Source organism: Dermacentor albipictus, chromosome 7, assembly GCF_038994185.2.
Source record: "Dermacentor albipictus isolate Rhodes 1998 colony chromosome 7, USDA_Dalb.pri_finalv2, whole genome shotgun sequence".
NCBI lineage: Eukaryota > Metazoa > Arthropoda > Arachnida > Ixodida > Ixodidae > Dermacentor > Dermacentor albipictus.
In genome coordinates this window covers 75472085-75485828 of record NC_091827.1, presented here as the reverse complement: position 1 = coordinate 75485828, position 13744 = coordinate 75472085, and the positions used below count along the sequence as shown (strand labels likewise).

The following is a 13744-nucleotide window of genomic DNA, read 5'->3' as shown; positions in this document are numbered from 1 at the left end:
ATGTATATATAATTAACTAAAAACATAGTTACGAAGTCATTTCTGATACAATAAGCAGGTTATTGATTTCATTACACTTCTCTTATAAAAATCTATGCTTCATCAATTGAATAAAGGTTTTAAGACCTCACTGGTGTTCGAAAACCAGCCGCTCATTGGTATCGATTGCAGTTCGGACCGTTTATTCATTCAAATTGTACAACGCTAATACTTGCAAACGGATTGGTAATTTTGGTTGAGCAGCATCACGCAGGTTCATTTAAATTCGATCACAATAGTAATATATCAGTGAGTTTACGCGTCCAACATTCGATAGCCGCCACTAAGGGAACTTGTTTACAGGCGGTGAATTTTATCACCTGCGATGTTTCACTGGAATAACGGATGCACGGCTTCCATCGTTAGTGATCAGCCTCGTAACGACGTGTTGCTTGAAAAAGAAAATGCACTAGCTAGCGCGAAACTTCCTCGCTGGAACCGAGCAGGCTCCCTTTGGAGGCTACCTACGAAAGATGATTAACCCTGGAGCCTCATCACATTGGCAGAAGAAAAGATTGAGCAGTTGTCCTTTTAGTGCAACGGCAACTTTGCGACAAAATATAAAGCGCTTGCTGAAAAACACACAGATAACTGTAGCGGCTTGAACCACGACTTCCTCAATTAACCTCTTTGTCCATGTCGACCACCTGAACCATAGTTTTCATATTCCTTCCTGCTCCAAACTTCACTTCACCGAACTCCATGAGGGTGAGCGTAGATGAGGGTAGCACGCTCTAATGAGAGATAAAGAGAGAGAGAGCTAAAACGCCGTCATAAGGGTGCCCGTATTTGTTGGTGGGTAGTTGACATTTTTTTCCTTTCATGAAAAGTACTCCATTTTGCGGATTTCGACCCCAAAGCAGTTTTACATATCCAGCGTTCCCCAAACTTCTAGCAGTCGAATAATTGAGCCTCACTCGGGTGACCTAACTCAGGTACCAGAGCGACCACCCGAAAAAGGCGTTGATCCGACGTTCAGTCCCTGCGCCGAGAATGTTTCTTTAACTGCGAAGTCTTAGTATGGGTTTCCTTTGTAACTTCGTGCTATCATCGGTTTTATGATAATTTTGATCAGAGTGCAAAGAGTGCAGATTGCAGTGATCAGAGTGCAGAGTGCCGATCAAAGTGCAGTGATTTTAATCAGAGTGCAAAAAATGAAAAAAAGCTTAGTCTTTGGAAGTAACGGCACCGGCAAAAGTTTCACCGTTTCGAAGTAAAGACCTCCGTATTTTTTTATTCTTTAAATATGAAAATCGATTAAGATGCCCGGCGCATCGAATATATCACTCTGAATCGAATGGAGCCAGAACATTTTTATTGCTTCTCAATGCAAAAAAATTGCATTTCTCTTAAATATTGTCAAACTTACTAGTATTGCAATGACGCAGAGCAAGCACAATATTTTCAATAAGTGTGAAAACTGTGGGAATAGAGCACTGCTTTTTCTGTAACGGGAAATAATCTTTGGGAGGTTGCCATTGGAAATAATAAAGAAAAAATAAAAGATATAGCTCTTGGTGTGTTGCTTTTGTTTCACTCATTTCTTACTCATTTCAGTAATGGCACTTCGGAGCGGAAGCCAGGGTACGTAAGAAAGATTTCTTTTCACAGCAAATCGTCTGCTTTTGCAGAGTTGCTTAGCTTGAACCTTTAACCATTCATAAAACGAAATGCAGAAATTACTCTTTCTTTATTAACCTTTCAGGAATCTCACATTCCAATACGATGTTATTCGAAATGCTAGCGACTATACCAAGATCAACACCACTTACATAACGAAGTCTGGTAAGAAATGATTTATCTTATATTTTAGCTGCAAGAACAGCGCTCTGGCAAAGCCCAGTGGTGCGTTTTCTTCAAAAGCCTAGTAATATAGCGACAGAGACAGGAAACTGAGAGCTAGGAACAATAAGCACGAATAAACGCCGATTAAACTCGGTCTATTCGTTTTGAGGGACCTTTTAGAACTTCAGGGACGTTTCACTAATTTACTTACAAAATGACTTGTTTTGTCTGACTTATGCAACGAGATTTTCAGCATGTGAAAGAAAGCACAGCTCTAAGGGCTGCATATCATCGAATTTCTAGTAATTGTGTGGGGTCCTTTGTTTCCGGAGCTTATTATTGTCATGTTTGGGAGAGGGTTGAGGGCGTAGTAAGGTTGACCGATATTCACCTAATGAGTAATGACGGAGAAATGTGCTTTTCCTCGAACCGAATGCAAACTTTTGTCATTTCTGGCAATATTTGGCATTGAAGAGGTGCAATATTAGATAACACTTCTATTTTTTTTACATAGCCTATACTTCATTTGAAAAATCATACAGAATTGCTCCAGGGAAAAGTTTTTGAAGTGAATTCTACACGTTTTTCAACTATTTTGGCTCACACGCGCTGGAACTTGCATTCGCGTCATTCCTGTTTAACCCCAAGGGGATTAGGGTATGTGCAGTTAGAAGAGGTGCGTGTGTACGTAGTGCAGTCTCTGTTTTTTACCTTTTGCTGAATTTAGTAAGCATTGAGCGGAAAGGAACGGTCTTACTTTGTGCACATTCCTCACCACTGCTTTTTCAAGATCGTTTTCGGGCATAATGCCACTTTGTGATAGCAATATCAAGTAAAAATTGCGCAGCCTCAAGTTTTCGCAACACTATAACAAGGCAGCTGAAGCACATCGTTCAGAAAAATATTGGTTCAGAAATTGTCTTGGGAGGGCGAAGAGAAGATTTAACTTGCTTTATCAAAACAAACTGTTCGTGCAAATGCTCTCCGAAATCTGCTGTTATCCGAAGGCAAATGGTCCATTTTACACGCAAAAAGATAGCGTGTGACTGCAAACAAAGCCGCCATATCATTGTTTTGAAACTTTGTTGGTCGCGAAGGCAAGCTGCCGAAGCAACATAAATGGCAAAATAATCACCTACCTTATGGACGAGAATCTAAGCCAACGTATTCCTATTCCTTTTCAATTTAAAGAAACCCCAAGAGCCTGTTAATATACTTAACTGTTGCTTTGTGCCATTCGATGAAATGAAGAACGCCGCTTTGATGACAGTCATGACATCAATGCATTCTTCGTAGGTGACATTTCTGCAGTCACTCAGAAGTCTGAAAGAACTAACAATTTCCTCAGCGGGTATTTTCTGAACTACAAGGCCTATGATTATTTTATTTCAAAATTCTGGGCAAAGACGACAAAGTCAAGGGTGCAAAGGCAGCGTATATCTCTCTGTCCACAGTGCCCCAACGATAACAAAAACGCCTCGCATACGCGCAGGAAAACAAGGAGAGGGGCATCGCGATGGCAAAAGCAAAAAAAAGAAAACCGAGCCCTAAACACTTCTAAAAGATCCTGGAGTCATGCCTGGATAGCGTTGACAGTGTTCCAATTATCTCGCTATCTTGTTGCATACACAATAGAACCTTTGCCATCGGCTAACAGCGGATTTCTCAAAACGCTCGTGCGAGCAGCCACATCTTTTCTTTTTTTTGACAAATCTGCTTCAATCGACTCACGGCCCTCAGTTCCGAGCAGCTGTGGAACACCTGACCATCGCAGTGGTCAGACCTGCAACGCAACAGAAGGTGCTGAGAATCTCTGGACCTGGAGAGGCCTCCAATGGAAGCTAAACTTGGCAACGTTCAACACACAAACCCTCTCGAGTGACCCTACCTTAGCAAGACTCCTTGAACAACTATCAGGCATTATGCTGGATATTATTGGCCTTAGTGAGGGAAGAACTGGTGAGGCTTATAGAGTGCTGAATGATGGCCACCCTCCTCTGACATAGAGGACTCCCAGATAAGAAGCCATGCGGGGTAGGATTCCTAATCCATAAGGACATAGCAGGAAACTGACGAATGCTACGCCATTAAGAAGATGCTAACAGTAAACGTAATTAAGCTAAAAAGCTGGTATAGAATAGCGGTAGCACAAGCCTAGGCTCCAAGCTCCACCATGACGATGAAGAAATAGAGCAGTTTTATGAAGGTGTCGAATTAGCCATGGAAAATGTGCAAACTCAGTATGCTGTAGTCAAGGGCGACTTCAATGCAAAAGTGGGCAAAAAGCAGGCTAGTGAACAAGCAATTCACAACTACGGAATGAATTCAAGGAACGCTAGAGGAGACACGTTGGCAGAATTCGCGAACAAAAATAGGCTCCAAACAAGTGGATCTCGAAAAGTCCTAATGGAGAAACAAGTAATGAAATAGAATAATGAAATCATACTAAAAAAGGGGTAGGGCAAGGAGAGACAATCTCTCCAATGCTATTCACTGCATGGTTGGAAGAAGTATTCAAGCTATTAAACTGGGAAGGCTTAGGAGTGAGGATCAATGGGCGATATCTCAGCTACTTTCAGCTTGCACATGACATTCTCCTGTTCAGCAACACTGGAGACGAGTTACAGCAAACGATTGAGCGCCTTAACAGAGATAGTGTATGAGTTTGGTTGAAGATTAATATGCAGAAGAGAAAGATAATGCTCAATGCCTGGCAACGGAGCAAGAGCTAAGGATCGCCTGTCATCCTCTAGAGTCTGTGAAGGCGTACATTTACCTAGGCCGGTTGATCACAGGGGACCCTGATCTTTAGAAGGAAATTTACACAAGAATAAAAATAGGATGGTGTGTATACCGCATACATGGCCAGTACCTGTCTGGACGCTTACTACCATCACTGAAAGAAAAGGTGCGCAATGAATGCATTCTACTGGTGCTGACATAGGAAGCGGAAACTTGGAGGCTGGCAAAGAAGCTAGAGAACAAGTAAAGAACAGTGCAAGGAGGAATGGAACGAAGAATTTAAGGCGTAACGTTGCGAGACAGGAAGAGAGCACTATGGATCGGAGAGCAAGCGGGAATATCCGATATTCTAATTGACAATAAGAGAAAGAAATGGAACAGGACAGGCCATGTAATGCGCAGGATAGATTACCGATGGACCATGAGATTTACAGAATGGGTGCCAAGATAAAGGAGACGCAGTCTAGAACGGCAGGAAACTAGGTGTGGTGATGAAATGAGAAAATTCGCTGCCGCAAGACGGAGTCTGTTTGCACAGGACAGGGGTACTTGGAGATCGCAGGAAGATGCATTCATCTAGCAGTGGACAAAAAATCAGATGATGATGACGACGATGATGATGATGATGATGATGATGATGGGGGAAACGTTATGCGGCTTTACGTGCCAAAACCACGATCTGATTATGAGGCAAGTCGTTTTAAGGGACTCCGGAATAATTTGGACCACCTGGAGTTCTTTAACACCCACTTAAATCAAGTACCACGGATGTTTTCGCATTTCGTCTCTATCAAATTGCAGCCGCCGTGACCGCGAATTCATCCCGCGACGTCGTGCTTAGCAACCCAACATCGCAGCCACAATGGAACCACGGCGTGCAGAGAAGAAAATTAAGGCGCTTAGTTACTAAGTTGGCTCAGATTTCACAGAGTGGCTATTCGGTGCATGAGGTACACAAAGTACGACACGCAGACCACGAAAAGAGAATTACCATTGCTTGTCAAATCTATCGGACCATTCCCTAGACTTATCTAGCAGTTGGTGGGTAGTCTAAATACGAAAAAAAAATAGTTTTAGAACAGCCGCGCCATAAATTGCTTCTTTCGTCGCCGAAAGTAATTGCCCGAGAGTACTTATCTACGGGGTGTTCAAAATTAAAATTTATGGTTTTCTGAAAATTAGGCACTGGGAGGTACGCGAAGACCACCTGTACAAATAAGTTATGTGGCTAGGGGGAAACAAATTGAGATGGTAATTATCGCTGTCAGCAGCCCAATAAACTAAAATCGAATAATTACTTTGTGTTTAATGCAGTAAGTGCGTATGGCTGTATTCAATAGTTAGAGACAGTCGTGTTGCTACGCAGTATAAGTTGGAAGAATTCTTCTAGCGTGTCTGCGCTCCGAGATAACCGACTCCAAATTATAATTGCCATTCGCATGATTACGCATACAAGAGAGTTAGGATCAGCGCAAAGCTCTTCCGTCCTGTGACGCGGCTGTTGCATGCGGCGTTTAGTCTGACAACGGGGCGGAGGCATTGGCAAAGGTGATAACTATCCCCCTTCCCATCTTGGCTGGCGAAATAAGAAAAAAAACGAGAAAGCGGAACTGCTGTCGTAACATGAGACCACGCAGCCTGTAACGATGGCGGGCACTGCCATGCCGAGATAATGGCACGAGCGGAGAAGCTGGAGGGCAGTGCGCATGCGTAATGGCAACGAGACGAACGGACATGGTCCTTGCCTGGGCTACGCAAATAAAGTGACTGCCGATTTCCAAGTACTGCAAGTTTTATTGAAATCAAGAGCAACAACGACACGGCACACCGCACTGTCGTATCGTGATTTCGCCAGCGGAGAGGGGAAGGGAAACAATTATCATCTTTGCCTATGCCTCCACGCTGTTGTCAGACTAAACGCCGCATGCAACAGCCGCGTGACATCAGGGAAAAACTTTGCCCGGATCCTCGCTGTGCAGCATGCGTAATCATGCGAATGACAATTAAAACTTCGAGTCGGATATCTCGGAGCCCAGACGTGCTAGAAGAGTTCTTCCAAGTGAAACTGTGTAGAAAGAGGACTGCCGCTAACTTTTGAATGCAAACATACACACTTACTGCCATAAAGAAAAGTTAATTAATCAATTTGAGTAATTGGGCTGCTGACAGCAATAACTCTCATCTAAGTTTATGTCCCCTCACCACATAACTTCTTTTGCAGATGTGGTCGTTGCGCTTCTCTCCGTGCCTAATTTTAAGAAAGCCATAAAGCTTAATTTAGAGCACTCGTTATATATATTACGGACATGTAGTAGTGCGAGCGAGAGCACCCCCCTTCTACGTAATCAAACAATAGAATCATAAAACTTCTACATGTGACGTCGCCTCGGAAGGATCATTAAAGACATAGAAGTATTAGCAGAAAAACGCATGTTATATAATCGCTTACTTGATTTCAATAGTTCGCACTACCAAATTGTTAAAAATTATGTTTGTGCCATCTAATGCTCGGGCTTATATAACATGGCATTTTGAGCAACAAAGTAGTGCCAGTGAGAGCCCCTATGTTGTGCGTTTCGAAGCAATCAAACATGGCATAAAACTTGCAGGTATAATGTCGGCTCATAGGTATCTCTAAATGTCTGAATGGTATAGCGCATAATCTAATTTCCATGGCTTCCTTGATCTTATAGTCTTTATTTTTTTGACTCCCCCCCATTATTGAGCCACTGGGTAGGTGCTACTGTGCAAAATGGGACATATAGAATCCATCAATGTATTTCCATAGGTTTGCCACTTCTTTCTGCTTACACCTTTCCTCGCCATTTTACCTCTACAAATATCAAACATCGTCTTCGTCCATGTGAAATTTCTGCATCGATATCGCCCATTGTGCATCCTCATGAACTGCTGTATATGCATTACGTTAGCAATACATGGCTGTACATTTGGAAGCAATGAGGTGAAAAAAACATAAATATAGGATAACATGACACGTTGCACTCGAGGAAAGTAAAGATGGTTCTCCGCATGCAATCATGCTTTATGGCAATTCACTAACCGTTTCACGCATCTATCGTTTAACATAAATTCGAATATATGCGTTTATTACGTATAATTTGCACGCATCATGTGTTTTTTTGCCTGCTTAATTTCAACGTTTCCACTAAGCTTAGCGTAACACTCATTCCAAGAAGCACGTTGGATCTCCTGATTTTTTTTCTTTCTCGCAATCTCCATATTGAGATGATCGCCTATTCCTTCTTATGCTCGATCAGATGATTTGGGGCGTATTGGCATGCGGAAATTATAACAAATAAATAAAGTTGATAATAAAAATAAAGTTTTATTTTGCTGCCTAACAATAAAACATATAGGGCTCAATGTTTTACCTTTACACTCTTCCAATATTGCAAGCGGATCTTTAGACTGCCAGGAACCAGTACAAAAGAGACTGCTGGCTGTAGAAATGCATCCGTCAACTTTAAGTAACTGTCTAATTGTAAGCTTATGGTAGATCATTCTCTCCGAAATCAAAAATATCACCTTCTTGTGAAAGAAGGCGCAGATGCCGAAAAGCTATCGATGCTATTTGACGGGAGTACAACACGTGAGACGACACAGCTTGGTCGCTGCTCTTTTAAAAGTAATAGCGCTGACAAAAGCAAGGCACTCGCATAATGTGCGCACTGTACAGCAAAGGGACAGATAATCATCGCAGGCACGTTTTCATGCGATTGCAACACATGTTTTTACCCGGACCTTTGAGGCTTGTTTTGAGACTTTTTGCAGTTCATCAGATCGAACAATAACGACAAGACAATATTCCACTTCTTTCTAGGGAAGTACGCTTTTGGAGAATACCCTGTTCTCTTCGCAGATGATGTTTGTATGGTTATTGCGTTTCCAAGAACAGCAAGCTACATTTTCAGTAAGTACACTTTCATTGACTCTTTATGGATAGCTGCATCGAATTATTTTGCGCACAGCACACTTTAGTACTGCCGCTTGAATAGCCCAATTCTGTGATAATTTTTTTCGTAAATTCACAATAATGTCTTTAGGCCTGCCAACTTTCGTACCGGCCGTCGGAATGTCGTAAACGATTGCCCCTGTTATTTCGCACCCGTTAGTTCTACCGGTGGGACTGACGAAGGACTGACGAAGGACAGGAAACAACACGAGTCACCCCGTTTGAACTTGTATTCGGCCGAGCCGTATCCACAAATTTGGATGCTATGTTGCCGTTAGATGAAGAAACCCATAACTCATCTGACCTGGATGATTTCTTGCAACGAGCCGAGGGGGCACGACAGCTGGCAAGGTACCGAATACGCCGCCAACAACGCATCGACTCCTGCCGGTACAACCAGCGCCGTCTTGAAGCTCATTACCAGCCCGGTGACAAGGTGTGGGTATGGACCCCAGTGCGCCACCGTGGACTGTCTGAAAAGCTTCTGTGCAGATACTTCGGCCCTTACGAAATACTTCGTCGTATAAGCGACGTCACTTACGAAGTGAAATCCGCTGGACACGAGAGCCCAAGACGGCGCAACTCCACGGAAGTTGTACATGTTGTCCGCATGAAACCCTACCAGGAGAGGTCATGAACAACAGCAACAACAACAAAAAAAGTGAGCGCCCACAGGAACCCCTACATCCTCTCACGCATCGGGCCGATGCGGTAAGGAGGGGGATAATGCCACGACAAACTTGGTGACATTCAAGTTGCGCGCCCTTTGCACTGGGCACTGTGCACGCCGTACAGTGGCGTTGTTCAGCAACAACAGGCAGCGATATTCGTGGCACGGGCAGCCAGTTGGACCCGGCTCGTATGCGCCACGCGCACGAGGTGTCACGCGAGGAGAAGAGGAAGACGGTTCGAGCCCAGCTTGAGAACGCGACTGCCGCGGATTTCTGCACGACCTCAGTGACTTCTACTAGTGGGCACAAGTTCGCCTTTAATAAATATCCTTGTTTTACTAACATCGTTACATTTCTGGTGGAGGTGCGGGGTCAGTGGTACTTCCCGCTCAATCTGTCACTATCACATTCAAGACGTCTCACGTTACATCATCGACGGCTGCAGAACTCGCAGCTATTCGTGCTGCTCTGGAGCTTATAGGTCCCAATTCACCACATTCCTGGTCCATCTTTTGTGATTCAAAGGCAGCTCTCCAGTGTCTGCTGTCCCCTTTCAACCACGGACCAAATGTGCAATTAGTCGGAGACATCCGACTACTCCACCATTATGCAATCGACAAGGGACACAACATCATCTACCAGTGGATACCGGGTCACTGCGGAATTACGGGAAATGACAGTGCGGATGACGCTGCCCGGTCGGCCCATGATGGTGCCCAGATTGTGCCCATACCACTGTCAAGAACAGATGCAGCCACAGGTCTTCGCTCCCTCGCATGCGAGCTTACGCTAACTCTGTGGAACACCAGCGAATTCACGAACACACGTCTTCACAGATTGGATCCAAGTTTGCAACTCCGTCTTCCACCACGGTTGCCCCGAGCGGAAGCAACACTTCTGTGCCGCCTATGGCTCGGCGTGGCATTCACAAACTCCTATTCCTTCCGCATTGGAATGGCCGACAGCCCTGCTTGCGACGCCTGCGGCTGCGAAGAGACGATCGCGCACCTCCTCTGTGACTGTCCACGTTACAATGCGCAAAGAAAAGTGCTCGTGACCGTGCTCGAAAAACTGGACAATCGCCCCTTCACAGAAGAGAAAGTTCTAGGACACTGGTCCAGACGGGTTTCGGCACTCAAGGCCTTAAGGGCTTTGCTCAAGTTCTTAAGGACATGTGAATTGTGCGAACGCCTTTGACTGTTGTTGCGCGTAACATCGCGTTACTGTGTGCATTTCTTTTCTCTTTTTTTCCTTTTCTTTTTCTTCTCTCTTCCTTCTCCTTTTATTCCCTTTACCCCTTTCCCCAGCGCAGGGTAGCCAGCTGGTATTTACACTGGCTAACCTACCTGTCTTTCCTTCCCTTTTGTCTCTCTCTCTCTCTGACGAAGGACTAAATGAACCGCGCAGCAAAGCGCACGTTCACCTTAATTGTAAAGTTGAGTTTATGAGGCAAAAAATGACGGCGTTTCACTTTAACGGCTTCCGTTATTTGTTACTATCTTCAGGTTAAGTAAGAGGATAGGCCTAAAGCTATTTTCTTTTCGAAACGCCGGTACCACAAAGAGGAACAAAATGCGCCACCTGTTGGTTAGTGTGCGATAAAACGTTATATACAGGACAAAGTTGCCCTCTACAACAAACAAGCTACTTGCGTTATCTGATTTGATTCGCATAATTTGCTAATGTAAGGAATTACACCTATATTTGCTTGGGTATATCTGAGCCATTTAAAGATCATTTTTTTAATGATACTCAAATTCAAGGTATTGGTCCTGTTCAACCGCTTTGCACGCGTTCAGAGTAGACATAGCCTTGGAAGCCATACCAGGAAAACACACAAGCCGGCAGATCCGTGGTTAGCAACCCATGATTCGACTTGTTGGCGTATTTATTTGGTCAATACACCAGTAACGTAGTGCGCACAAATTAGAAGCAGATAGTTCAAATCAAGAGCCGCGTGAGGCTACGAAAAACGACTAAGAAGATAGGGAACATGATTCAGCAGGTATATGACGATGGAGCATTACTTACAAGCCATGTTTTTGTATGGCACCAAAGAAATTTGGAGGGCAGTGATTCATCAGTGCTTGCTGCGGTAAAGGTAGGGAAATAATGGAGCATGTTGTATTAGAATGTGAAGATATTTGCCAAGCGGTCGATTTAGAAATCTCTGACCTGATTGAAGTCCTTGGGTTCAGCGAGAGCAGGGGAAAAGCAAACATGTCCGCAATAGAGATTAGTAAGATGTGATTGGAAGATTGATGGAAGAAAAGTAGGGAAACGACAAACAACGAAGTCGTACAAAAACAAAGCCAAAAATAGGGGTTCAGAAACTTTGGTTTATGGCAATTCATCGTGCGCTTTTTTCCTTTTCGTTTTTTCTTTTTTTAAACATAGGTAGGACATTAGGCAATCAAATAACAAGGGCTTGGTTGCGCAACCTACCGCCCCGTGGCAAAGGGAATGCGCATAACATCCATCCATCCATCCATCCATCCATCCATCCATCCATTCATCCGTCCGTCCGTCCGTCCGTCCGTCTATGAACTTTCATTCCTGTCATTACTCGGAAACGGCTGAAGAAGTTGCGATAGCGCTCGCTTGCATGGGAGCGGAAGCAAATTTCATAATTAGCGATAGCAAAACAGCCATGAACGACAATCTTGTGGGCATCATTAAGGAGTGTGCAATGGAAGTCGGTGGTAACTCCGTTAGGCAGGATACCAGTAAACTATCACAGGAGACGAAAGATCTGATCAAGAAACGACAATGTATGAAAGCCTCTAACCCTACAGCAAGAATAGAACTGGCAGAACTTTCAAAGTTAATCAACAAGCGTAAGACAGCTGACATAAGGAAGTATAATATGGATACAATTGAACATGCTCTCAGGAACGCAGGAAGCCTAAAAACAGTGAAGAAGAAACTAGGAATTGGCAAGAATCAGATGTATGCGTTAAGAGACAAAGCCGGCAATATAATAACTAATATGGATGAGATAGTTCAAGTGGCTGAGGAGTTCTATAGAGATTTATACAGTACCAGTGGCACCCACGATGATAATGGAAGAGAAAATAGTCTAGAGGAATTCGAAATCCCAAAAGTAACGCCGGAAGGAGTAAAGAAAGCCTTAGGAGGTATGCAAAGGACGAAGGCAGCTGGGGAGGATCAGGTAACAGCAGATTTGTTGAAGGATGGTGGGCAGATTGCTCTAGAGAAACTGGCCACCCTATATACGCAATGCCTCATGACCTCGAGCGTACCGGAATCTTGGAAGAACGGTAACATAATCCTAATCCATAAGAAAGGGGACGCCAAAGACTTGAAAAATTATAGACCGATCAGCTTACTATCCGTTGCATACAAACTATTTACTAAGGTAATCGCAAATAGAATCAGGAACACCTTAGACTTCTGTCAACCAAAGGACAAGGCAGGATTCCGTAAAGGCTACTCAACAATAGATCATATTCACACTATCAATCAGGTGATAGAGAAATGTGCGGAATATAACCAACCCTTATATATAGCTTTCATTGATCACGAGAAAGCGTTTGATTCTGTCGAAACCTCAGCAGTCATGAAGGCATTACGGAATCAGGGTGTAGGCGAGCCATATGTAAATATACTGAAAGATATCTATAGCGGCTCCACAGCCACCGTAGTCCTCCATAAAGAAAGCAACCAAATCCCAATAAAGAAAGGCGTCAGACAGGGAGATACGATCTCTTCAATGCTATTCACAGCGTGTTTACAGGAGGTATTCAGAGTCCTGGATTGGGAAGAACTGGGGATAAAAGTTAATGGAGAATACCTTAGTAACTTGCGATTCACTGATGATATTGCCTTGCTTAGTAACTCAGGGGACCAATTGCAATGCATGCTCACTGACCTGGAGAGGCAAAGCAGAAGAGTGGGTTTAAAAATTAATCTGCAGAAAACTAAAGTAATGTTTAACAGTCTCGGAAGAGAACAGCAATTTACAATAGGCAGCGAGGCACTGGAAGTAGTAAGGGAATACATCTACTTAGGGCAGGTAGTGAGGACAGATCCGGATCATGAGACAGAAATAATCAGAAGAATAAGAATGGGCTGGGGTGCGTTTGGCAGGCATTCTCAGATCATGAACAGCAGGTTGCCATTATCCCTCAAGAGGAAAGTGTATAATAGCTGCGTCTTACCAGTACTCACCTACGGGGCAGAAACCTGGAGGCTTACGAAAAGGGTTCTACTCAAATTGAGGACGACGCAACGAGCTATGGAAAGAAGAATGATAGGTGTAACGTTAAGGGATAAGAAAAGAGCAGATTGGGTGAGGGAACAAACGCGAGTTAATGACATCTTAGTTGAAATCAAGAAAAAGAAATGGGCATGGGGAGGACGTGTAATGAGGAGGGAGGATAACCGATGGTCATTAAGGGTTACGGACTGGATCCCAAGGGAAGGGAGCGTAGCAGGGGGCGGCAGAAAGTTAGGTGGGCGGATGAGATTAAGAAGTTTGCAGGGACTGCATGGCCACAATTAGTACATGACC

General features: G+C 43.9%; 1 protein-coding gene across 4 annotated transcripts in view; it reads left to right on the top strand.

Moving 5' to 3' along the window:
• LOC135899040 (uncharacterized) overlaps positions 1-13744 on the top strand; it is a 60043-nt gene that overhangs the window by 17545 nt on the left and 28754 nt on the right. For all 4 annotated transcript variants that reach the window (XR_010563504.2, XR_010563503.2, XM_065428286.2 and 1 more), the window contains exons 3-5: positions 1597-1623; positions 1745-1824; positions 8408-8497. Coding sequence is in view for 2 of the 4 variants with exons in the window: in XM_065428286.2 (XP_065284358.1) it covers positions 1597-1623; positions 1745-1824; positions 8408-8497 (197 nt within the window). In the remaining 2 variants the exon portion in view is untranslated. The remainder of the gene's footprint in view (positions 1-1596; positions 1624-1744; positions 1825-8407; positions 8498-13744) is intronic.